The sequence below is a fragment of the Salmo salar genome, chromosome 29 (assembly GCF_965601325.2).
Source record: "Salmo salar chromosome 29, fSalSal1, whole genome shotgun sequence".
NCBI classification, from domain to species: Eukaryota; Metazoa; Chordata; class Actinopteri; order Salmoniformes; family Salmonidae; genus Salmo; species Salmo salar.
In genome coordinates this window covers 34,935,782-34,962,756 of record NC_138319.1, presented here as the reverse complement: position 1 = coordinate 34,962,756, position 26,975 = coordinate 34,935,782, and the positions used below count along the sequence as shown (strand labels likewise).

At 44.7% G+C, this 26,975-nt stretch overlaps 1 protein-coding gene across 2 annotated transcripts in view; it reads right to left on the bottom strand.

Moving 5' to 3' along the window:
- arhg4 (Rho guanine nucleotide exchange factor 4) overlaps positions 1-26,975 on the bottom strand; it is a 133,895-nt gene that overhangs the window by 1,183 nt on the left and 105,737 nt on the right. For both annotated transcript variants that reach the window (XM_014181751.3, NM_001173620.1), the window contains 9 exon segments: positions 24,508-24,659; positions 5,661-5,840; positions 5,224-5,424; positions 4,770-4,949; positions 2,009-2,241; positions 1,662-1,791; positions 1,309-1,440; positions 768-1,011; positions 93-170 (listed from right to left, as the gene is read on the bottom strand). In XM_014181751.3, the coding sequence (XP_014037226.3) occupies positions 93-170; positions 768-1,011; positions 1,309-1,440; positions 1,662-1,791; positions 2,009-2,241; positions 4,770-4,949; positions 5,224-5,424; positions 5,661-5,840; positions 24,508-24,659 (1,530 nt within the window).

The window sequence follows — 26,975 nt, the reverse complement described above, 5'->3', positions numbered from 1 at the left end:
CCAAACCTAAAACTCACAAAGGGAAATTGAGTTTTCCTGCCATGCACCCATATTCAATATAACCCCCTAAGGACTACATTACCCAGACATACCTTTGGGCTTCCCAGCTGGATGGCTTTTGCAGGCATTGAGCATGGCCTGTTTCTTCTGGACCTCAGTGATGGAGAATCCTGGAGGTGGAAACCACATAGGTCAAAGGTCAATGTGGATATCACAGATTCATTCTGCCAGTGCCACCCATCAATACCCAGCTTTTTCAGAGTGAACAGAATAACACAAGACCTGACTGTTGGATGAGAAAGTTTCAGTAACATCCATATGCTCTGTTTTCCAGGGGGACCTGACTGGATCAGGGTTAGGAAGGCAGACAGCCTCAGAGCAAGAGCCCACTTTATTTCCAACCAGAACCTTCCACACATGCACAGATCCCAGACAAAACCCTGAGACTACGGCAGAGAAGCAAAGGGGGCAGCTGAGATGGATTGATGGGCCTTTTGCCTGTTATCTGAGGGAACAATGACACGCTGAGCCATTAGCATACCCTTCTCTTCCTGGTTCTCTGACCACAGCGCCAGCAGCAGTAGAGAGACAGGAGGACCAAACTCGCATTTGACTAACAGGAAAGGAAACAAAGCCAGTGGCTTTAAGCTGACTAGCAATAACACAGGTCGGCAGTTCATCACATACCTTTTTCAAATGGAGGCATACAATCATGACAGAGACGGTTAACTGACAGTTATCCCTAAGGCAACGGGATAGCGCCTCACCTGTCTCGCGGTCGTGCTGCACCTGCCTCCTCTCGTCCTGGAAGGCTCGGAGCCAGCGTTGTTTCTGCTCAGGCTTCTTGGCACACAGCAGGTGGACCTCGTCCCCCGCCAGCGAGCGCAGTTTCAGAGCGTTCTTCACCGACACGTTGAAGTCCTTCTCCTTCCCGTCCTCCACATCCACCACCTCCATCTGGTCCATGTCCATACGACCCTTATAGTACAGCATGTCCCTGCGCAGGAGGTCCTGTAAGAACCATACAGATACCATATAATATTATACTACTAGTACACCGTAACTCTGTTCTATACTAATGTTACTAACCCTTATAATACAGCATGTCCCTGCGCAGGAGGTCCTGTAAGAACCATAGATATACCACACTAACCCTAACAGGTTCAGCATGTCCCTGTGCAGGAGGTCCTGTAAGAACCATAGATATACCACACTAACAGGAGGTCCTAGAGGGATACAGGGACCTGTTACTAACCCTAAGGCGTACGTGGTCAGGGAAGGGTTGGAGTTTTTAACAGCGTTGCTCACCTTTTTGCAATAGACCATCTGGTGGTCGAAGAGGAAGAACATGCGCTGCTGGCTCTTAGCCTGAGGCTGGGAGATCTTCGTCAGCTCTCCAGAGAAGATCAGATCTGAACTTTTACTGAGAATATCTTCTCCCTGACCATGTTCAAACCCACACAATAAATATATGTTAGCGATACGGGGGGCATGAGATATAGAGACTGTTCAGCCAAAAGATGTGTATTGTATAGCTAGGGCCCAGAGTTGGTCCTGACTAAATGACTTCAGGCGTTGTTTCCAGATCAAGTCACCTGGTCAGAAAACCTGATCCCTAGTCATGGATTCTGTTCCATGACCCATGATGCACTGTTCCTCACCTCCCAGTCCTCTATGGAGCGCTGCCATTGGGCGATCTTGTCGATGTTCTCCAGGCGTCGCTTCCTCTCGTTGATTAGCCTGGCCACGTTCTTCATGGCGTTCAAGGCAGCCTCCACGTCCTTATAGTCCCTGATCCGAGAACAGATGACCCCGTTAGACTTTATTTACTTTCTCTCTCACATCACACTGTATCTTATAAAAGCTTTGTTTAATATAAAAGTCACTAATATGGCTGCCAATTTACAATCTGAGAATAACTAAATATACTATCAGTGTCAATACTGCTGCTGTAAGCGTAGACGTAGATTAGACTATACAGTAGAATGTGTGTGCTGGTTTACAGTACCTGTGCTGGGGGTTGGTGTATTTCAGTAGCTCGGCCAGCTGCAGAGGGTACTTGCAGATCTTCTGGACGGGCGTTAGCAGGAACCCATCCAGCGAGATGTCAATCATCTTCTGGAGCAGACGACAAGCCTCGAAGAAGAACACATACTTGTTGGTCTTCATCCGCCGGGACAACTGCACACAGGCGTTGGGGTGGTTGTTACAGTACTCCGAGTAAATCTGGAAGTCTGTTTGCTGAGGAGGGAGGAGGAGGAGGAGGAGACGGGAAACGTTAAGATGGCGGTTTGAAATGGTGAAAATTAAGCTTGGGCTCTAGAGAGGTTTCTTGACTTGGATCCCTAACATAAACTGCTGGTGATCCCTTCTACATTTTGGAAAACAGTAAATGCACTGAAGCGTACAAATTCCTCTTCTTCCCTGCCGAAGCAAGTTCTGTCTGACTCTGGTATCCTAACTGAGAAGAATGGGATAAGTGATGCCGTAGGAGCCAAATAGGTCCTGTTGTATATTAGCATGTTTCCAATTCATGATGCATTTCTGTTGTATGTAATCTAAACGTACATCAGTCGGGTTTTAGACCAGGTCATCTCTGCTGCATCCCTAGTTATAAATGATGTGGTTAATGGATAAAAGTCAACGTTGTGCTGCCCTCTTCATCTTCACTGCTAATTCAAAGCCTTTCCTCAATTGGCCTAGACCAGGCTGCATGGTTGAAAAATTACTTGACCGATAGAACACAATGTGTATCTACTGATGGTGTCAAATCAGGTTTCCTGGATATTACGAAAGGTGTCCCGCAGGGGTCGATTCTGGGTCCTGTACTTTTTACTGTTTATATGAACAAAATCAACTTGTCTGTAAACAACTGTAACCTGCACTTGTATACCGATGATAGTGTTGTATATGCTATTGCCCCCACGGTTGACCAGGCTCTATCTGAACTACAGTCTGCCTTCATTGTACTTTGGATGGTGTCCTTATTGCTTGCTTGCTTACAAATATCTGGACATCTAGATAGATGAAAAGCTGTCTTTTAAAAAGCATATTGATGAGTTAGTAAAAGAAACTGAGAATAAAAATGGGCTTCTTCTAAAGAAATAGGTCCTGCCTATCGCTAAATAGTAGAAAACAGATTATTCAGTAGACATTCCTATCAGTCCTAGACTATGGTGACATCATCTACATGAACGCACCTGCCATTTCATTAAAGCCATTAGATGCAGTTTATCATAGAGCATTGTGCTTTATTATGGGTAACAGTTTTAGTACTCATCACTGCATTCCTCTGTGATGTCAGCACTGCATTCTCTACCAGAAAGTCAGTTGGCCCTCTGTGATGTCAGCACTGCATTCTCTACCAGAAAGTTAGTTGGCCCTCTGTGATGTCAGCACTGCATTCTCTACCAGAAAGTCAGTTGGCCCTCTGTGATGTCAGCACTGCATTCTCTACCAGAAAGTCAGTTGGCCCTCTGTGATGTCAGCACTGCATTCTCTACCAGAAAGTCAGTTGGCCCTCTGTGATGTCAGCACTGCATTCTCTACCAGAAAGTCAGTTGGCCCTCTGTGATGTCAGCACTGCATTCTCTACCAGAAAGTTAGTTGGCCCTCTGTGATGTCATCGTTGCATTCTCTACCAGAAAGTTAGTTGGCCCTCTGTGATGTCATCGTTGCATTCTCTACCAGAAAGTTAGTTGGCCCTCTGTGATGTCATCGTTGCATTCTCTACCAGAAAGTCAGTTGGCCCTCTGTGATGTCACGTAGGTTGATACATTGTTATGCTTTCATTTATAAAGCCCTTTTATAAAAAGTTCCACTGTCTCTAATATCTTTAGCAAACTTTAGACATACAACTTACCACACCCGGTCTCAGGGATGTTTAACTCAAAAAATTCCTTTGATTGAGGATCTTATAACTGATGAATGAGATGTTCTGGTGCCTCTAGGTTAATTCAGAAAGATAATTGAGGACCTTTTAACTGATGAATGTCTTTGTTCTTTATAACCGTGTTTTTCTTTCTGCTTGCATTTTGTATTTATATTGATGTGTGTATTTTCTGGAATTCAGGGCTCATCTGTAAAAGAGACCTTGGTCTCAGTGTGACTCCCTGATAAAATAAAGGTTAAATAAATAAATAAAATAAATAAATACTAAAGCATGTATAATAATATAGTAATGTGGGGCATCATAGGCCACAATCAAAGCACACATTAATTTAACCTGTCACGTACGCCTATGTATTCACCATATTGCTATTTATTTTGCTCCTTTGCACCCCTGTACACAGCCCATCTGTAAATAGCCCATCCAACTACCTCATCCCCATACTGTATTTATTTACTTATTTTGCTTCTTTGCACCCCAGTACCGCTACTTGCACACTCATCTTCTGCACATCAATCACCCCAGTGTTTAATTTGCCATACTGTAATAATTTTGCCACTATGGTCTATTTATTGCCTCACCCCCCTTATCCTACCTCATTTGCACACACTGTATATAGACTTTCTCTATTGAATTATTGACTGTATGTTTGTTTATTCCATGTGTAACTCTGTTGTTGTTTGTGTCGCACTGCTTTGCTTTATCTTGGCCAGGTCGCAGTTGTAAATGAGAACTTGAACTTAACTAGCATACCGGGTTAAATAAAGGTGAAATAAAATAAAATAAATGTGATGTTTCTGACAGCGTTACATAGCGTTATGCAGGCCATATGACACAGGTCAGGTGAAGTCAGTGTCACAGTGTGTTGAACAGTACTCACATGTTCCAGGAAGCAGGAGCCGATCTCGCTGAGGTGCGGCTGCTCCTTGTTGAACCTCTTCTCCAGACCTTTCAGGAACCTTTTCTGGAAGCGGTAGATGTCCTCGATGTTCCCGAAGATACACAGCAGCTGCTCCTCTGTGAACATGTCTATCCTCTTACGGCACTGCTTGATGTAACCCTGAGAGGAACAGTAAACCCATGTAGTAAATCATACAGAGGTATACCTGATTTTACTGTCAAATATGTTAAGAATTCCTAGAAATAATCAGGTTGAAAGTTGAGACGCTGTAGTCTGAACTGAGAGGCTGTAGTCTGAACTGAGAGGCTGTAGTCTGAACTGAGAGGCTGTAGTCTGAACTGAGAGGCTGTAGTCTGAACTGAGAGGCTGTAGTCTGAACTGAGAGGCTGTAGTCTGAACTGAGAGGCTGTAGTCTGAACTGAGCTGTACTTACGTCACAGATGTCTTTGAGGTGTTTGATGTAGTCTCTCTCTGTGATCATGATCTCATTGATGACATTAGCCCTCATCTGTTCCTTACAAGGCAGGCCTGGTCCCAGAAACAGGCCCACGCCTGGCTGGTCATTCTCCCCAGCCCCAGCCTCCTCCAGCTGGGCTAGATACTCCTCCATAGGCTCATCCTGGTTCACACGCAACTACAGGGACCAGGGTGAAAGGTGCCGTTGTTATAGAATACCCTCACTAACAGATCACTAAAGTTTAGATGCAGAATTTTGGGGGGGACAACTGCAGCACTTACAACCCTAGCAATAATATATATCAAAGATAAGTAAGAGAGAGTAATTCATTTCTGTTGTCCTCAGTTCCCGAGAGAGGGAGAGAGAGAGAGAGAGAGAGAGATAGAGATAGAGATGTAGAGTTAGATTCTTACCCGGACGAAGCTGGCTGGGAACCAGCCCTCACTGTCCAGGATGCGTCCCCACCACCACTCTTTGTTGGTGGCATCCACTACCTCGATGACATCCCCTGCCTTGAAGCCCAGCTCCTGGTCGTCCATAGTGACATGGTCCCACAGGGCCTCGGCGTACACACAGCTCCCGTCACTAATCAGCTGGGGAGGGACAGACAGACAGGGACAGACAAACAGACAGACAGGGACAGACAGACAGACAGGGACAGACAAACAGACAAGGCAGACGGGACAACACAGATCAGTATGGGAGGATTTCATGGTGACCTAATAAAAAATGTACGACATTGTATTACAAGGTAAACAAGGTTTCTAAACTTTTTAAACAATTCTGATCAGGAAAAACTCTAGTTATGGGCTAACTATGGGTGCTGGAGGTTTCCCTGGTCAGGTGGTCTGGAACTCCTCTGGACGTTAGTCATCCAGCATGGATGACTTTGTAAAACCAGTTTATAAGTAACCTCACTGGAAAGCAGAGAAGCTGATGGAGAGAGTAGACATGCATGATTTACAGTATGATGTAATAGGGCTGTACAGTATCACTAAACTACAACACACGACTCTGAAACATGACTACTATTCACCACAGACAAGGTGTACAATGTTTACAATGTCGTTTCAACCCAGAAATGATGACTTTGTAACAACAATGTTTCTACTCTGTAGGCTACATTTTAGCACAGACACGACATAATCATCTTTCCGCTACTGCGTTAGCTAAGCTAACTGGGTCAGGTCCTGAGTGGAAAGCATTGATTCTGTTGAGCCAAGCCACTGAGACTGAGAGGGGCTTGACAGAGATCAATGTGGAGAGAATGAGAGAAAGAGAGAGCCAAAGAGCCTGATAAATGTACTACAATCATCATATTTCACACTGTCACATACACACATGTACAGTTGAAGTGGGAAGTTTACATACACCTTAGCCAAATACATTTAAACTCAGTTTTTCACAATTCCTGACATTTAATCCTAGTAAGAATTCCCCATTTTAGGTCAGTTAGGATCACCACTTTATTTTAAGAATGTGAAATGTCAGAATAATAGTAGAGAGAATGATTTATTTCAGCTTTTATTTCTTTCATCACATTCCCAGTGGGTCAGAAGTTTACATACACTCAATTAGTTTTTGGGAGCATTGCCTTTAAATTGGTTAACTTGGGTCAAACGTTTCGGGTAACCTTCCACAAGCTTCCCACAATAAGTTGGGTGAATGTTGACCCATTCCTCCTGACAGAGCTGGTGTAACTGAGTCAGGTTTGTAGGCCTCCTTGCTCACACACACGCTTTTTCAGTTCTGCCCACACATTTTCTATAGGGTGAGGTCAGGGCTTTGTGATGGCCACTTAAATTCCTTGACTTTGTTGTCCTTAAGCCATTTTCCACAACTTTGGAAGTATCCTTGGGGTCACTGTCCATTTGGAAGACCCATTTGCGACCAAGCTTTAACTTCCTGACTGATGTCTTGAGATGTTGCTTCAATATATCCACATAATCTTCTTTCCTCATGATGCCATCTATTTTGTGAAGTGCACCAGTCCCTCCTGTAGCAAAGCACCCCACAATATGATGCTGCCACCCCCGTGCTTCACGGTTGGGATGGTGTTCTTCAGCTTGCAAGCCTCCCCCTTTATCCTCCAAACATAACGATGGTCATTATGGCCAAACAGTTCTATTTTTGTTTCATCAGACCAGAGGACATTTCTCCAAAAAGTACGATCTTTGTCCCCATGTGCAGTTGTAAACCGTAGTCTGGCTTTTTTATGGTGGTTTTGGAGCAATGGCTTCTTCCTTGCTGAGCGGCCTTTCAGGTTATATCGATATAGGACTTGTTTTACTGTGGATATAGATACTTTTGTACCTGTTTCCTACAGCATCTTTACAAGGTCCTTTGCTGTTGTTCTGGAATTCATTTATACTTTTTGCACCAAAATACGTTAATCTCTAGGAGACAGAACGCGTCTCCTTCCTGAGCGGTATGACGGCTGTGTGGTCCCATGGTGTTTATACTTGCGTACTATTGTTTGTACAGATGAACGTGGTACCTTCAGACGTTTGGAAATTGCTCCCAAGGATGAACCAGACTTGTGGAGGTCTACAATTTATTATCTGAGGTCTTGGCTGATTTCTTTTGATTTTCCCATGATGTCAAGCAAAGAGGCACTGAGTTTGAAGGTAGGCCTTGAAATACATCCACAGGTACACCTCCAATTGACTCAAATTATGTCAATTAGCCTATCAGAAGCTTCTAAAGCCATGACATAATTTTCTGGAATTTTCCAAGCTGTTTAAAGGCACAGTCAACTTAGTGTATGTAAACTTATGAGTTTACATACACTGTGACACAGTGAATTATAAGTGAAATAATCTGTCTGTAAACAATTGTTGGAAAAATTACTTGCGTCATGCACAAAGTAGATGTCTTAACCGACTTGCCAAAACTATAGTTTTTTAACAAGAAATGTGTGGAGTGGTTGAAAAACTAGTTTTAATGACTCCAACCTAAGTGTATGTAAACTTCTGACTTCAACTGTACATGTACACACAGACATACAAACTACTGCGTCAACATCGTGCTGGCATTATAGTAGTACGCCTTGTCCGATTGGCCCATAAAGCAGGAGCCTATTTCCTGTTTCTGTAGCATGAGGCAGCTTGAAGTACCAGTGCACCCACTGGACAGGACACGAGTCTATCTCCTGTTTCTCCTGAAACTACTCTCACTAATAGTACTCCTATACTTTGCACACGAACCGCCGCCCGCTTGGAGTAAGAAATCATGAATTTATTTACGTGAGATGCCTTGTTTAGCTGTGTCTCTCTCTCGGAAACGGGCAGCCTTGGAAAGGGGTTTGGGCCTTTTCGCGGCACGCTTGTAAGGCTCTGATTGTCCAAAAGGGTTCCAACAAGACTTCTACTATTGTTCTTCTTTGCAGTTGTCCGGAATCTGGTGACTTGTCGTGTAGTCCTGAACAGAACTACAGAGTTGATTTTCCTTCCATTTGCTCTGGAAGATACCTCTTTGAAAATATGCTAGCCAACTGTGTCGATGGTTCCCAGTGGGGTGATGAGAGTAGTGTAATATGATGGTTTGAGAAGAGTAGTAGAATGGTCCCCCTTAAATTCACTTTTCTAGATACTTTACTTAGGACAGCAAATCAGCCGTATCAGTGATTGTCAGAGAGGTGAATTTATCGTCTCTACCTCGTGTTGATATTCAGACCACTTTTAACGTGTAGCTGCAGCTCTACGTATATCTGGTCTGGTATGTTAATTCTTAACCCATCATTTTATACAGTTTGTTCAAAAGTAGCGGTTCCGTCAGGCTGACATGCTCAGGTCTCTGACCTCACTCAGGTGCGTGACTTGTCACTGTGCAAAGTTTATGTAAAAAAAAAAGATCTCTTATGGATCCTAAAATCATATCCCTCTCTTAACCTGTTAGGGCTAGGGGGCAGTATTTGCACGGCCGGATAAAAAAACGTACCCGATTTAAACTGGTTACGACTCTTTCCCAGAAACGAGAATATGCATATAATTAGTAGATTTGGATAGAAAACACTCTAAAGTTTCTAAAACTGTTTGAATGGTGTCTGTGAGTATAACAGAACTCATATGGCAGGCCAAAACCTGAGAAGATTCCATACAGGAAGTGCCCTGTCTGACAATTTGTTCTCCTTCTGTGGCATCTCTATCGAAAACACAGCAATTCTGCTGTAACGTGACATTTTCTAAGGCTTCCATTGGCTCTCAAAAGGCGCCAGAAAGTGGAATGACGTCGCTCCTGTCTCTGGGCGAAAAACAGCAGGAGATTTTGTGAGTGGTCAGGCAGTGAACAGTGACACTGGAGATGCGCGTTCATGTGAATTCTCCATTTTTTCCTTTCACACTTTGAATGAATACAACGTCACCCGGTTGGAATATTATCGCTATTTTACTAGAAAAATAACATAAAAATAGATTTTAAACAGCGTTTGACATGCTTCGAAGTACGGTAATGGAATATTTAGAATTTTTTTGTCACGAAATGCGCTCGCGCGACACCCTTCGGATACTGACCTGAACGCACAAACAAAATGGAGGTATTTCAATATAACTATGGATTATTTTGAACCAAAACAACATTTGTTGTTGAAGTAGAAGTTTGCGGTGGGTATGGTAGTTCTGAACATCATATGCTAATGTAAAAAGCTGTTTTTTGATATAAATATGAACTTGATTGAACAAAACATGCATGTATTGTATAACATAATGTCCTAGGAGTGTCATCTGATGAAGATCATCAAAGGTTAGTGCTGCATTTAGTTTTGGTTTTTGTGACATATATGCTTGCTTTGAAAATGGCTGTGTGATTATTTTTGGCAGGATACTCTCCTGACATAATCTAATGTTTTGTTTTCGCTGTAAAGCCTTTTTGAAATCGGACAATGTGGTTAGATTAACGAGAGTCTTATCTTTCAAATGGTGTAAAATAGTCCTTTGTTTGAGAACTTTGAATTATGACATTTTGTGGTTTTATATTTGGCGCTCTGATTTGTCACTGGCTGTTGAAGAGTGTGGGACGTTTTCGTCCCACGTACCCTAGAGAGGTTAACAAAAACACTTTCATCATTTTCATATTACGTGCACAACGCATAGGATGGAATCTTCGTCCATGTAGTGGATATACTTTCCAAGTTACAGTATTTCCTTCATAACATTTTTAATGACATCACAAAATAACAAACCAAATGACATTAGTGTTCTATAGATCGCCTCTGACCATTCTCCACGTTCTATGTTCGAAATATTGTTCCAGTATTCGCTTTAGAACATGTTAAGAGTTTCAGCGGGAAAAGGTCTGTTGAAACAAAAGACATTCACCTGGTGAACATTGGAGAGGGAGAGCTGAATGTTCTACCTTGATTTACAACAGGGCACCGTGAGTTGTTAAACCCCACCAGTTCCTGCGAATGAGAGGGGGTCTGGTTCATGTCAGTAATTGCAAACCTGATCTGACCTATTTGGATCCTCACAGGACAGTCATGACACTAATATGTGTTATTGTTAATGGGACAATCGATGGCTAGTACTAGTTAAAAGGGTAAATAAAAAAAACTGCGGTGCATATTGATGTTCTAAACTTATTGTTCAATTTATCATTATCGCATTAATTCCGTCAATTTATCGTGATAAATATTTTTCTCCATAGGCCCAGCTCTACTGTCAAACATAGATCATATTATGATATCACTTAGCCTATGTGTCTATTTCTATGTCTATTCTGTGGGCTACGGTGATCTATATGTCTATTTCTATGTCTATTCTTTGGGCTAAGATGATCTGTGTCTCCCTGCTATAGATCCATCATCACGGTGAGGGGGACTATGGCCCTGTTGCTAGGCGACATGCCCCCACAAATCTATTCTCTCCTCTACTGATCCTGCCATCATTATACAACTAAACACCAGAATATCTCCTTTCATTGACAGTAGATATTTATCACGTGAACCAGGTTAAAGACATAATATTCTAGTATTAGTTGTACTGGAATATCAATATGAGTTTGTATACAGAGGGAAAATAGAGGAAGAATCCAAACATACACACACACTCCAATGTGAGTGCATCTCTGCCAGGTGGTGGATGTAAACAGGGCACTTCTTCCTGTGTGACTCCTTATCAGTAGCCCTGGGCCACAGTACTGCAGCCCTGGGCCATGGTACTACTGCCCTGGGCCATGGTACTACTGCTCTGGGCCATGGTACTGCCCCTCTCATCACCCCATGGGCCAGCCTCAGCTTCAAACCTGTCCCTGTCCTGAGCTGCCTCGTCACCCCTCACGGCAAAGCTCCAAGACAATCACGGACTACAAAAAGAAAACCAGCCAGGTCACGGACATCGACGTCTTGCTTCCAAATAAACTAAACACCTTCTTTGTCCGCTTTGAGGATAATACAGTGCCACCGACACGGCTCGCTACCAAGGACTGTGGTCTCTTCTTCTCCCACACTTTCTATTCACAACACAGAAAAACACTTAACTACGGACCAGACATGTACAACACGTACAGGGCAGAGTATTTGCTACCGTTCATGATGTCAACAACCCCCATGGTGCAAGCTAGCTAACCTGTCCCTCACACATGGTGCTGGGCTAAGTAGTTCCTATCATATAATCCCTGAACTGTGTTGGTGCTGGGCTAAGAAGTTCCTATCATATAATCCCTGAATTGTGTTGGCGCTGGGCTAAGCAGTTCCTATCATATAATCCCTGAATTGTGTTGGCGCTGGGCTAAGCAGTTCCTATCATATAATCCCTGAACTGTGTTGGTGCTGGGCTAAGAAGTTCCTATCATAAACCCCTGAACTGTGTTGGTGCTGGACTAAGAAGTTCCTATCATATAATCCCTGAACTGTGTTGGTGCTGGGCTAAGAAGTTCCTATTTAATATAATCCCTGAACTGTGTTGGTGCTGGGCTAAGAAGTTCCTATTTAATATAATCCCTGAACTGTGTTGGTGCTGGGCTAAGAAGTTCCTATTTAATATAATCCCTGAACTGTGTTTGTGCTGGGCTAAGAAGTTCCTATTTAATATAATCCCTGAACTGTGTTGGTGCTGGGCTAAGCAGTTCCTATCATATAATCCCTGAACTGTGTTGGTGCTGGGTTTAGCATCATCACCAGTCTAAATCATCCATCGGTTTGCTTTACCTGTGATCACCTCCTCTTATCCTGGGCTCCCATCCACACCAGGGGGATCTCCACCTCCCCCTCTCCTCCCCCTCTCTCTCTTCCTTGGTTGATGGTGTGTGTGTGAGTGTGTGAGTGTGTCGTCGGTGTGTCTGTCTACTGGAAAGCCAGGAGGAACATGAGCACTATGTTGATGATGACGAGCAGCATCATGATCATGAAGACCACCACCTTCTGAGTCTCGCGGTGGAGGTTGCAGCGTAGCAAGGTGTTGAGGACGCCCAAACGTTGCCGGGCACGGTGAGCGCCACCGCCGCGAGCCATGACATAGGCCCCGGCAGGGCCCTCACCCCTCCCCCCTCCTCTTCTTCTCCTCCTTCACTACTACCCCGGCCAGGCTGTCTTCTGCCTCTCTCTTCCTCTCCGCCACTCTCCCCTCGTACCGCTTCACCGCGACGCCTCACCGCCTGTGTCTGAGCACTTCTCTCTCCCTCTCTCTGTTTTCCGCGTCCTCTCTCTTCCTCTCTGACTCTACGTCTTCAGGATGTGAGGTAGAGCTGATGCTGCAGCTTTCTTATTACATTCATTGAGTTTCTCTCTTACCCCGTCCTCTTCTGTCGTTCCCCCGTGGCTGCGTTACGTCCACACAGCTATTTGCTCCCCTCTAACATGGCAGCCCTTTTCTTTTTTCACATTAGCTTTTATTAGCATGAATGATGAATGACAAAGCCAATGCTCGCTCTCTCTCTCTCTCTCTCTCTCTCTCTCTCTCTCTCTCTCTCTCTCTCTCTCTCTCTCTCTCTCTCTCTCTCTCTCTCTCTCTCTCTCTCTCTCTCTCTCTCTTCTCTCTCTCTCTCTCTCTCTCTCTCTCTCTCTCTCTCCTCTCTCTCTCTCTCTCTCTCTCTCTCTCTCTCTCTCTCTCTCTCTCTCTCTCTCTCTCTCTCTCTCTCTCTCTCTCTCTCTCTCTCTCTCTCTCTCTCTCTCCTCTCTCTCTCTCTCTCTCTCTCTCTCTCTCTCTCTCTCTCTCTCTCTCTCTCTCTCTCTCTCTCTCTCTCTCTCAAATGGTGCCGGGGTCCGCCTGGAGCCACACAACCAATCTGGATGTTGAGTGTGTCTCTGTATCCTGGATACCAGGGTGGATGAGGAGGGCCTTAGCAACCCCGGGGAGGGCGGGATGGAGCGGGGAGGATGCAGAATAATAGACTATGTGTGCAGGAAGGGAGGGGGTAGGAGGGCTGTGTGTGTGTATGCATGTGTGTGTGTGTGTTCGTGAGCTGCCTAGAATGTATTAGTCTCATCAGCTAATGATAGCTGGCCCAACACACAGCGATCGGGATTATTGCATCGGATTATCATACCGCTATTTTAGGCAATTAATTAAAGCTATATTATAGCTATAATCCTTTCAATATTTTGCTTCGAGAAGCACCGCAGATATTGAAAGGAGCAAGATGCAAGACTTCACTCTCACACAGCCCGTATCTGTGCAGGTGCATGGGTTCTCTTCACACTGTTACAGCCTGGAAGCCAGGGGACCAAAAACAGTAAAGAAATTGAGCCTAGTGCTTCAACACTCTAGTTGGTCTGTTTACTTTCTGTATCTATGTCAAATCGCTGAGTCTACCTTTAACACACAATCACTTAACAGATGAAATGATTGGATTCTCCAATGCTCTCTATCCCCTCCCCCTTTCCCTCTCTCTCCTTACCCCTCTCTCTGTCCCCCTCTCCCTCTCCCCTTTCCCTCTCTATATCCCCTCCCCCTTTCCCTCTCTCCCACCTCTCTCCCCCCTCTCTCTTCCTCCCCTCCCCTCTCTCTCCTCCCTCTATCCCCTCTCCCTTCCCCTCTCTCTCCCTCCCTCCCCCCTTTCCCTCTCTCCCCCGTCTCTATCCCCTTTCCCTCTCTCTCCCCCTCTCTCTGTCTCCCTTTCCCTCTCTCTCCCCCTCTCTCTGTCCCCCTCTCCCTCTCCCCTCCCCCTCTCCCTCTCTATCATCTCTCCCTTCCCCTCTCTATCCCCTCTCCCTCCCCTCCCCCCTTTCCCTCTCTCCCCCTCCGCTCCCCTCCCCCCTTTCCCTCTCTATATCCCCTCCCCCTCTCTCCCACCTCTCTCCCCCTCTCTCTCCCTCCCCCCCTCCCTCTCTCTATCCCTCCTCTCCCTCTCTCTCTCCCTTCCCCCTCTCTCCCTGACCTTGATACCCAGGTGTAGCCAAACAGACCTATTTACTGCCACTGCTCATCTCAACCAAACAGAATATGATGACCCAGGCTACCTCACTCTGATTCTAATATAGACAGCACAGGAGGTTGGTGGTACCTTAATTGGGGAGGTATGTGGAAAGGTATCCACAACATCAAACACATGGTTTCCATGGTTTCCATGTGTTTGATGCCATTCCATTCGCTCCTTTCCAGGCATTATTATGAGTCGTCCTCCCCTCAGCAGCCTCCACTGACAGTCTACACAGCTGACATGTACAGTAGCTGAACATTATACTATAGGGTGGTCTCCTGGAAACAGATTGATCTTAATCCTGGACTATAAGCTATTTCCATGGAGGTTTTCCATTGACCATGGTTTTTAGCATCGAGACACAATTACCTGAGCCTTCCTTATCCAGTGGTGGAAAAAGTACCCAATTGTCATACTTGAGTAAAAGTAAAGAACCTTAATAAAAATGACTCAGGTAAAAGTGAAAGTCGCTCAGTAAAATACTACTTGAGTAAAAGTCTAAAAGTATTTGTTTTTAAATATACTTAAGTATCAAAAGTAAAAATAATTTCAAGTTCTTTATATTAAGCAAACCAGACAGCACAATTTTATTGTTTTTAAAATGTACAGATAGCTAGGAGCACTTTCCAACACTCAGACAATTTACAAATGAAGGATATGTTTAGTGAATCTGCCAGATAAGAGGCAGTAGGGATGACCAGGGATGTTCTATGTTTAGTGAATCCTCCAGATCGGAGGCAGTAGGGATGACCAGGGATGTTCTCTGTTTAGTGAATCCTCCAGATCTGAGGCAGTAGGGATGACCAGGGATGTTCTCTGTTTAGTGAATCCGCCAGATCGGAGGCAGTAGGGATGACCAGGGATGTTCTCTGTTTAGTGAATCTGCCAGATAAGAGGCAGTAGGGATGACCAGGGATGTTCTCTGTTTAGTGAAGCCGCCAGATCGGAGGCAGTAGGGATGACTAGGGATGTTCTCTGTTTAGTGAATCCTCCAGATCAGAGGCAGTAGGGATGACCAGGGATGTTCTCTGTTTAGTGAATCCTCCAGATCAGAGGCAGTAGGGATGACCAGGGATGTTCTCTGTTTAGTGAGTCCTCCAGATCAGAGGCATTAGGGATGACCAGGGATGTTCTCTGTTTAGTGAGTCCTCCAGATCAGAGGCAGTAGGGATGACCAGGGATGTTCTCTGTTTAGTGAGTCCTCCAGATCAGGGGCAGTAGGGGTGACCAGGGATGTTCTCTGTTTAGTGAATCCTCCAGATCAGAGGCAGTAGGGATGACCAGGGATGTTCTCTGTTTAGTGAGTCCTCCAGATCAGAGGCAGTAGGGATGACCAGGGATGTTCTCTGTTTAGTGAGTCCTCCAGATCAGAGGCAGTAGGGATGACCAGGGATGTTCTCTGTTTAGTGAGTCCTCCAGATCAGAGGCAGTAGGGATGACCAGGGATGTTCTCTGTTTAGTGAATCCGCCAGATCAGAGGCAGTAGGGATGCCCAGGGATGTTATCTTGATAAGTGCATGAATTGGACCCTTTTCCTGTCCTGCTAAGTATTCAAAATGTAACAAGGTCTTTTGGGTGTCAAGGAAAATCCCTTACAAAAATGTACCATGGTACTACTATGGTACTTTCACTTATACCATGGTGTAGTCTGAATCAAGGAAATGTACCATGGTTTTAGCTTTGAAGTATAACGGTAATACCGTGGTACTGCCATTGTACATAAATATTACCATGGTATTGCAATATTTATACCATGGTATAGACGTGGATCATGGACATAGCATGGTTTTAACCTGCATTATGCATTCCACCATGGTAACACACAATTATAATAAATTATACCAATAATTATCATAAATACCATCTTTATTAATTGTGCGTTGCCATAAGTATAATGCATTACATTAATAAACCCCCCATGGTCGTCGGATGGTATAATATTGATGAATTTATACACCAGTACGGGAAAGTTTTTGATAAAGTCAGAGGCAGGCTACTATTGTTGGTTTGTAACGTCAAAGAAAACGGGACATAGTTGCTGTGAAATTAATACTTTCTGTATTAATAGTACAGTTTTCTTCTCATGTTTGGGTTCCCTGTGTTGCCAACCTGAAATGTAGGAGAATGTAAGATACACTATATATACAAAAGTATGTGGACACCCCTTAAAATTAGTGGATTTGGCTATTTCAGCCACACCCGTTGCTGACAGGTGTATAAAATCGAGCACACGGCCATGCAATCTCCATAGACAAACATTGGCAGTAGAATGGCCATACTGAAGAGCTCAGTGACTTTAAATGTGGCACTGTCATAGGATGCCACCTTTCCAGCAAGTCAGTTGGTCAAATTTCTGCCCTGCTGGAGCTGCCCTGGACAACTTTAAGTGTTGTTATTGTGAAGTGGAAACGTCTAGGAGCAACATAGGCTCAGCCGCGAAGTGGCAGGCCACACAACACTCATTACAGAGTTCCAAACTGCCTTTGGAAGCAACGTCAGCGCAATAACGGTTTGTCGGGAGCTTCATGAAATGGAGTGATGAATCACGCTTCACCATCTGGCAGTCCGAAGGACGAATCTGGGTTTGGCAGATGCCAGGAAAACGCTGCCTGCCTGAATGCATAGTGCCAACTGTATCTATCAATCAATCAAATGTATTTATAAAGCCCTTCTTCATAAAGCCCTTCTAAAGTTTGTTAGAGGAGGAATAATGTTCTGGGGCTGTTTTTATTTTTGGGGGGCTAGGACCCTTAGTTCCAGTGAAGGGAAATATTAACGCTACAGCATACAATTACATTCTACACAATTTTGTGCTTCCACCTTTGTGGCAACAGTTTGGGAAGGCCCTTTCCTGTTCCAGCATGACAATGGCCCCGTGCACAAAGCGAGGTCTATACAGAAATGGTTTGTTGAGATCGGTGTGGAAGAACTTGACTCGCCTGCACAGAGCCCTGACCTCAACCCCACCAAACATCTTTGGGATGAATTGGAACGCCGACTGCGAGCCAGGCCTCACTAATGCTCTTGTGGCTGAATAGAAGCAAGTCCCCGCAGCAATGTTCCAACATCTAGTGGAAAGCCTTCCCAGAATAGTAGAGACTGTTTAGCAGCAAAAGGGGACCAACTCCATATTAGTAGTATATATGGTAGCCTAATCTTTTGCATTTTGTCATATTTTACAGTATTTATAGTCAGGGGGTGTTGCGCTTGTTTCGGCCAGCAGAGGGAGCCACAAGCTCCCTCTCTAGTGGTTGCTTCATGCGCTCTCACTCTCGTGGTAACCTGCCTAGACAGTGAGTCAGTTGAATGAGAGTCAACTGAAGAAAGACACACCAGATAAATGAAATATTATCATCACGGTGAGAAACTTATAAAGCATAGGATATGAAACACCAAGTTAAGCGGAATGTAATGATATAATATTTGTCATTTTTGATGATGTTTTGATAGTTTAATTAATTTATAATGGCCTGTTAGCATAGAAGCTAACGGCGGCTAAAGTAAGCTCCAGTCAAGCAAGCCTGTCGTTGGTCGTAGTCATGGCGACAGGACCAAGGAACATTCATACAGAGTGTAAACAAAGGGAAACATTGTAACTTGAGTTTTTAGGGATTTGTTGAGAATTACATGATCAAAATGTATCTATGAGATAAGATGATAATTAATACCTTTTTACAAATAGTTTTTTAGTATGTTGGCTATTTAGAATTGTACAAGAACAGCCAAGTCAGTTGAATGAGAGTGCGCCAACTGAAAACTGTATTTACTGTAAGAAAAAAGCATCAGATAAACTAACTATTTAAAATCTTCAAGGTTTTGACTGCCTTTATTCTTCTCACCAGATTCCAAGGTTTAAGAGGGTACACTACACTACTAGACCATGTGTGTTCTGGTTTTTCACTATGAGTTTTAAGGGGTTCAAGAGAGTACTCAGCCTATGCTTTGCCATTGCAGAGTGAGTAGTCAATGTTGCATTATGTGAGTACCATAAATTACTACGTTTTTGGTCACTTTACCCGAAAAACGGTGGGACACAGACCATAATGGGACACAGGCCATCTGTCGTTCTGCCCCTGAACAAGGCAGTTAACCCACTGTTCCTAGGCCGTCATTGAAAATAAGAATTTGTTCTTAACTGACTTGCCTAGTTAAATAAAGGTAAAATAAAAATAAATAAAAATGATAATATATTGTAAACAACTGCCATGCTTTCATGTTTCACTACATGCTGTTAGTACAAACCATTTTCATTGTGCTACCATGGTTAATGTTTTGGGGTCACTACCATGGCAGGAAAATGCCATGGTACTAATGCAAAAACCATTGTATTTTCCTGCTATGGTGGTGAACAAAAAACATGATTTTTTTTCCCCCATTGTATTACCATGGTACAGTTTTTGTTAGGGACATATGGAGTAAAAATAACGTAATTTTATTTAGGAATGTAGTGGAGTAAAAGTAAAAATGTAAAAAAAATATAAATAGTAAAGTCAAGTACAGATTCCCTAAAAAACTACTTAAGTAGTAATTTAAAGTATATTTACTTAAGTACTTTACACCACGGTCCTCATCCTTAGTTGTTCTAGCTGTTCTATGTATTGTATACTGTATGGTGGCATACATCTATGGCGTCTATGGTAACTATGGCAACAAGGCAATAACAATCCTGTGTTTACAGCCTCTCTCTCTCATACAGTGCATTTGGAAAGACCCCTTGACTTTTTCCACATTTTGTTACGTTACAGCTTTATTCTAAAGTGGATTAAATATATGTTTTTCCTCACCACTTGGGGCTTCCAAGTGGTGCAGCGGTCTAAGGTTGCTTCAGTGCTAGAGGCGTCACTACAAACAACCTGGTTCGAATCCAGACTGTATCACAACCGGCCGTGTTTGGGAGTCCCATAGGGCGGCGCACAAATGGCCCAGCATTGTCCAAGCCGGTGTAGGCCGTCATTGTAAATAAGAATTTGTTCTTAACTGACTTGTCTAGTTAAATAAAAATGTTTTTTTTTTTTTTTAATCAACCTACACAAAATACCCTATAATGACAAAGCAAAAACATGTTTTTTGAAATTGTTGCAAATTTATTAAAGATAAACAGAAATACTGTACTTACATAAGTATTCAGACCCTTTGCTATGAGACTCGAAATTGAGCTCAGGTGCATTCTGTTTCCATTGATCATCCTTGAGCTGTTTCTACAATTTGATTGGAGTCCACCTGTCTATATACAGTGGGGGGGGGGGGGGGGAGTATTTGATCCCCTGCTGATTTTGTGTGTTTGCCCACTGACAAAGAAGTGATCAGTCTATAATTTTAATGGTAGGCTTATTTGAACAGTGAGAGACAGAATAACAACAAAAAAATCCAGAAAAACACATGTCAAAAATGTTATAAAATGATTTGCATTTTAATGAGGGAAATAAGTATTTGACCCCTCTGCAAAACATGACTTAGTACTTGGTGGCAAAACCCTTGTTGGCAATCACAGAGGTCAGACATTTCTTGTAGTTGGCCACCAGGTTTGCACACATCTCAGGAGGGATTTTGTCCCACTCCTCTTTGCAGATCTTCTCCAAGTCATTAAGGTTTCGAGGCTGACGTTTGGCAACTCGAACCGTCAGCTCCCTCCACAGATTTTCTATGGGATTAAGGTCTGGAGACTGGCTAGGACACTCCAGGACCTTAATGTGCTTCTTCTTGAGCCACTCCTTTGTTGCCTTGGCTGTGTGTTTTGGGTCATTGTCATGCTGGAATACCCATCCACAACCCACTTTCAATGCCCTGGCAAATCCTCAAGATTTGACGTTACATGGCCCCGTCCATCGTCCCTTTGATGCGGTGAAGTTGTCCTGTCCCCTTAGCAGAAAAACACCCCCAAAGCATAATGTTTCCACCTCCATGTTTTACGGTGGAGATGGTGTTCTTGGGGTCATAGGCAGCATTCCTCCTCCTCCAAACACGGCGAGTTGAGTTGATGCCAAAGAGCTCAATTTTCGTCTCATCTGACCACAACACTTTCACCGAGTTGTCCTCTGAATCATTCAGATGTTCATTGGCAAACTTCAGACGGGCATGTATATGTGCTTTCTTGAGCAGGGGGACCTTGCGGGCGCTGCAGGATTTCAGTCCTTCACGGCGTAGTGTGTTACCAATTGTTTTCTTGGTGACTATTGTCCCAGCTGCCTTGAGATCATTGACAAGATCCTCCCGTGTAGTTCTGGGCTGATTCCTCACCGTTCTCATGATCATTGCAACTCCACGAGGTGAGATCTTGCATGGAGCCCCAGGCCGAGGGATATTGACAGTTCTTTTGTGTTTCTTCCATTTGCGAATAATCGCACCAAATGTTGTCACCTTCTCACCAAGCTGCTTGGCGATGGTCTTGTAGCCATTCCAGCCTTGTGTAGGTCTACAATCTTGTCCCTGACATCCTTGGAGAGCTCTTTGGTCTTGGCCATGGTGGAGAGTTTGGAATCTGATTGATTGATTGCTTCTGTGGACAGGTGTCTTTTTTACAGGTAACAAGCTGCGGTTAGGAGCACTCCCTTTAAGAGTGTGCTCCTAATCTCAGCTCGTTACCTGTATAAAAGACACCTGGGAGCCAGAAATCTTTCTGATTGAGAGGGGGTCAAATACGTATTTCCTTCATTAAAATGCAAATCAATTTATAACATTTTTGACATGCGTTTTTCTGGATATTTTTGTTGTAATTCTGTCTCTCACTGTTTAAATAAACCTACCATTAAAATTATAGACTGATCCTTTCTTTATCAGTGGGCAAACGTACAAAATCAGCAGGGGATCAAATACTTTTTCCCCCCACTGTAAGGTCCTACAGTTGAAATTGCATGTCAGAGCAAAAACCAAGCCATGAGGTTGAAGGAATTGTCCATAGAGCTCAGAGACAGGATTGTGTCGAGGCACAGATCTGGGGAAGGGCACCAAACAATGTCTGCAGCATTGAAGGTCCCCAAGAGCAGTGGCCTCCATCATTAATAAAATGGAAGAAGTTTGGAACCACCAAGACTCTTCCTGGAGCTGTCCGCCCAGCCAAACTGAGCAATGTGGGGAGAAGGGCCTTGGTCAGGATGTGACCAAGAACCCGATGGGCACTCTGACAGAGCTCCAGGGTTCCCTTGTTGAGATGGGAGAACCTTCCAGAAGGACAACCATCTCTGCAGCACTCCACCAATCAGGCCTTTATGGTAGAGTGGCCAGACGGAAGCCACTCCTCAGTAAAAGGCACATGACAGCCCGTCTGAAGTTTGCCAAAAGGCACCTAAAGGACTCTCAGACCATGAGAAACAAGATTCTCTGGTCTGATGAAACCAAGATTGAACTCTTTGGCCTGAATGCCAAAGTGTCACATCTGGAGGAAACCTGGCACCATCCCTACGGTGAAGCATGGTGGTGGCAGCATTATGCTGTGGGGATGTATTTCAGAGACAGGGAGTCTAGTCAGGATCGAGGGAACGATGAACGGAGCAAAGTACAGAGAGATCCTTGATGAAAACCTGCTCCAGAGCGCTCAGGACCTCAGACTGGGGCGAAGATTCACAGCCAAGACAACGCAGGAGTGACTTCGGGACAAGTCTCTGAATGTCCTTGAGTGGCCCGGCCAGAACCCAGACTTGAATCAAATCGAACATCTCTGGAGAGACCTGAAAATAGCTGTGCAGCCACGCTCCCCATCCAACCTGACAGAGCTTGAGAGGAGCTGCAGAGAAGAATGGGAGAAACTCCCAAAATACAGGTGTGCCAAGCTTGTAGCGTCATACCCAAGAAGACTTGAGGCTGTAATCGCTGCCAAAGGTGCTTCAACAAAGTACTGAGTAAAGGGTCTGAATGTGATATTTACGTTTTTTAGAACAATTCCTATAAATCTGCTTTTGCTTTGTCATTATGGAGTATTGTGTGTAGATTGATGAGGAAAAAAACTATTACAATTTTATTTGCATAAGGCTGTAACATAACAAAATGTGGAAAAAGTCAAGGGGTCTGAATACTTTCCAGAATGTACTGTATCTCGGCCTCTTCCCTCTCTGCCTCTTCCCTCTCTCCGCCTCTTCCCTCTATCCGCCCCTTCCCTCTTCCCTCTCTGCCTCTTCCCTCTCTGCCTCTTCCCTCTCTGCCTCTTCCCTCTCTATGCCTCTTCCCTCTCTATGCCTCTTCCCTCTCTATGCCTCTTCCCTCTCTATGCCTCTTCCCTCTCTATGCCTCTTCCCTCTCTCCGCCTCTTCCCTCTTCGCTCTCTCTCTCTCTCCGCCTCTTCCCTCTCTCCGCCTCTTCCCTCTCTCCGCCTCTTCCCTCTCTCCGCCTCTTCCCTCTCTATGCCTCTTCCCTCTTCCCTCTCTTCCCTCTCTCTCTCTCCGCCTCTTCCCTCTCTCTCTCTCCGCCTCTTCCCTCTCTCCGCCTCTTCCCTCTCCGCCTCTTCCCTCTCCGCCTCTTCCCTCTCTCTCTCTCTCCGCCTCTTCCCTCTCTCTCTCTCTCCGCCTCTTCCCCCTCTCTCCGCCTCTTCCCTCTCTCCGCCTCTTCCCTCTCTCTCTCTCTCCGCCTCTTCCCTCTCTCTCTGCCTCTTCCCTCTCTCCGCCTCTTCCCTCTCTCCGCCTCTTCTCCCTCTCCGCCTCTTCTCCCTCTCCGCCTCTTCTCCCTCTCCGCCTCTTCTCCCTCTCCGCCTCTTCTCCCTCTCCGCCTCTTCTCCCTCTCTTCTCCCTCTCCGCCTCTTCCCTCTCTCTCTCTCTCCGCCTCTTCCCTCTCTCTCTCCGCCTCTTCCCTCTCTTCCCTCTCTCTCTCTCTCCGCCTCTTCCCTCTCTCTCTCTCCGCCTCTTCCCTCTCTCCGCCTCTTCCCTCTCTCCGCCTCTTCCCTCTCTCCGCCTCTTTCCCCTCTCCGCCTCTTTCCCCTCTCCGCCTCTTCCCCCTCTCCGCCTCTTCCCCCTCTCCCCCTCTCCGCCTCTTCCCCCTCTCCGCCTCTTCCCCCTCTCTCTCCGCCTCTTCCCTCTCTCTCTCCGCCTCTTCTCTCTCTCTCTCTCCGCCTCTTCCCTCTCTCTCCGCCTCTTCCCTCTCTCTCCGCCTCTTCCCTCTCTCTCCGCCTCTTCCCTCTCTCTCCGCCTCTTCCCTTTCTCCGCCTCTTCTCCCTCTCCGCCTCTTCTCCCTCTCCGCCTCTTCTCCCTCTCCGCCTCTTCCCCCTCTCCACCTCTTCCCTCTCTCCACCTCTTCCCCCTCTCCGCCTCGCCTCCCTCTCCGCCTCGCCTCCCTCTCCGCCTCTTCCCTCTCACCGCCTCTTCCCTCTCACCGCCTCCCTCTCCGCCTCGCTCTTCTCCTCTCTCCTCTGAGTGTGTGTGTGTGTGTGTGTGTGTGTGTGTGTGTGTGTGTGTGTGTGTGTGTGTGTGTGTGTGTGTGGTGTGTATGAACGCATGTGTGTATGAGTGTGTGTGTCTATTCCATCTTCCAGGTTATTTAGTATTCTGCTCCAGTAGAAAGGCGTGGAGGAATTCACAGCGGTTTAGCCACAATAATAAATTAATTCAGCTTTGTCCCTCAAGGAGTCAATTTAAACCTTTACTGCCCTTGTCTCCCACAAAGCCCTGTGGAGCCCACCTCTAAACACTAGTCAAAGCAAAGGTAATTGTTTCACCAGGTGGGTCCTAATCCGTCACGCTAATTCTGAGTGACAACCCAGGATAGGGGTGGGGCTTGGAGGGAGCACCTGACAAATCAGAGCTGGGCCAGGGCGGCCATGTCTCTCAGGAGCTGATGTGTACCCACAATGCACTGGGAGGTCTTAGGGAGTTCATTCATAAACACAGCAGGTTAGGGAGCTACGGATTTAATCAAAACTCAAAATCGTATTCTACTTAACCCTAGAGAGAGACAGACAGACGGACAGACAAAACAAAAGGTTACCTCATTTATAGCCAGTTGTTCCCCTCCTCCCCCTGGGTGTCCAAAGTGATGTCTGGAGCTGCGGAACTCTTCATACAGGTCCTCGTCACTGCCTAGATCATCACCCAGCCCCAGACCGGTCTTCTCTCCACCCCCGTCTGGTACTATCACCGCTGAGGGGGAGAGAGAGAGACAGGGACACAGAGAGAGAGAGAGAGAGAGAGAGAGAGAGAGAGAGAGAGAGAAAGGGAGGGACAGAGAGAGAGAGAGACAGGGACAGAGAGAGAGAGACAGAGAGCGAGAGAGAGAGAGAGAGACAGAGAGAGAGAGAGAGAGAGAGAGAAAGAGACAGGGACAGAGAGAGCGAGAGAGAGAGAGACAGAGAGAGAGAGAGAGAGAGAGAGAGAGGAGACAGGGACAGAGAGAGCGAGAGAGAGAGAGAGAGAGAGAAAACAAAATAAAACCTCTGTCTCATCCCTATTCAGATGAGCATTTTAGCACATTAAATAAGAAAACATATCCTACTTTTCTGCAAATACAACAAAACAGTCCACAAAACTCCAAAAAATGGTTACAACACAAAGAAGAGGTCTGAGCTGCAGCTGAGTTCCAACCCAGTTGTGGTGATCTGATTCACCATAACTCATAACTCACGGCCTAGTTGGGACCCAAACACCTCTCACTGAGACACAGTGACATTAAAGGAGAGAGAGAGGGAAGAAAACCCCAGTGGCAGCATGTCAGTGATCACTATTACATACACACAGTATTCCAGATAGTAGCTCATATCCTGCTTAAGATCTCATTCAGGATAAGCTGTTTACATACACATTTTGATATTCTGCTCATGACTATCCCCTGTATCCATTAATAAATAACATTTGTCATTTAAGTTCACGTGGGTTAAATGGAATAGTAACTGATATCTGGACAATAACCTCTCACATGTATAATATAATATTAACTCCTGCACAATTATACATTTCTTGCAGTAAAATGGTACAACAAATGTTTATTGCTATCTCGGGAACAGGAGAGGAGAAATAGGATTTCTTTCTTTCAGCATCTCTTGAGAAAATGTGAATGCGAGTGTAATGTTCATCTTTAACACTGTCATGCAAGCATACAGTACTTCAACCACATACAATATGAACTGAAGTCTTATCAGAAATGTGTTTCATCGTTTTCTCAGCTTTTCATTTCCTTAAAACGGGTCAAACTGATGACATTTGGACATTTTGCACAGGATCAATCTTTCCACTGTTTTTGGAGTTCTTGCATTTTTACCCCGGTCCCTAAATGAAACACACAACTTTAGCAGTGTTAAATAGATTACTAATGCATTCATTCTATCAATGTAAGACATTAGTCCTGGTGAGCACTACTGTATTTAGTCTTCTGGGGCAACAAGTTATGACAGAAGAGAAGCTACCTGTATCTAACTATAACTGACAAACAAATGGCCTACCAAATGTGGGAAATTATAACCGGGCATTCCAAATGTGGGAAATTATAACCGGGCATACCAAATGTGGGAAATTATAACCGGGCATACCAAATGTGGGAAATTATAATAGGGCATACCAAATGTGGGAAATTATAATAGGGCATACCAAATGTCAGAAATTATAATAGGGCATACCAAATGTCAGAAATTATAATAGGGCATACCAAATGTCAGAAATTATAATAGGGCATACCAAATGTCTGAAATTATAATAGGGCATACCAAATGTGGGAAATTATAATAGGGCATACCAAATGTGGGAAATTATAATAGGGCATACCAAATGTCAGAAATTATAATAGGGCATACCAAATGTCTGAAATTATAATAGGGCATACCAAATGTCTGAAATTATAATAGGGCATACCAAATGTGGGAAATTATAATAGGGCATACCAAATGTGGGAAATTATAATAGGGCATACCAAATGTCAGAAATTATAATAGGGCATACCAAATGTCGGAAATTATAAGCAGAAACTTGTCTAAATTAGGGGCAAGTAACCAGTAGTAAATTATAGTACATGTATTATAGTAGTCTAAATTATTATGGTGGATTGAATTGCTCAGGTAGCCTACTTTTTGAAGTAATTTGTTTTGACATCATTACACAACACCCATGATATGCAAAACGGAATAATTGAGTATCCCGAATATATTGGTATGCATGTAAACACACTCTTTGCCCTCCGAGTGGCATCATCACAGTTCTCTCCCTGACTGTACGTACCTGCCCTGCAGCTATAAATATTATCCTGTCTATCTGTCCAATCTCATCAATACATCCCTGCTCTTCAAACAGCTGTTGCCACGGCGAGTCTCCATGGTGACAAATCACCGTGGAGACAGGGAGCCAGGCTTAATGAGAGAACACAGAGCGTTCAGACCCCCTCAGGCGATCAGGAGAAAGGGATTTGGCACATCACTCTGCCATTAAAAATGCACATATTCAAACCCCAGAGCTGTGCAGTATTTTAGGACT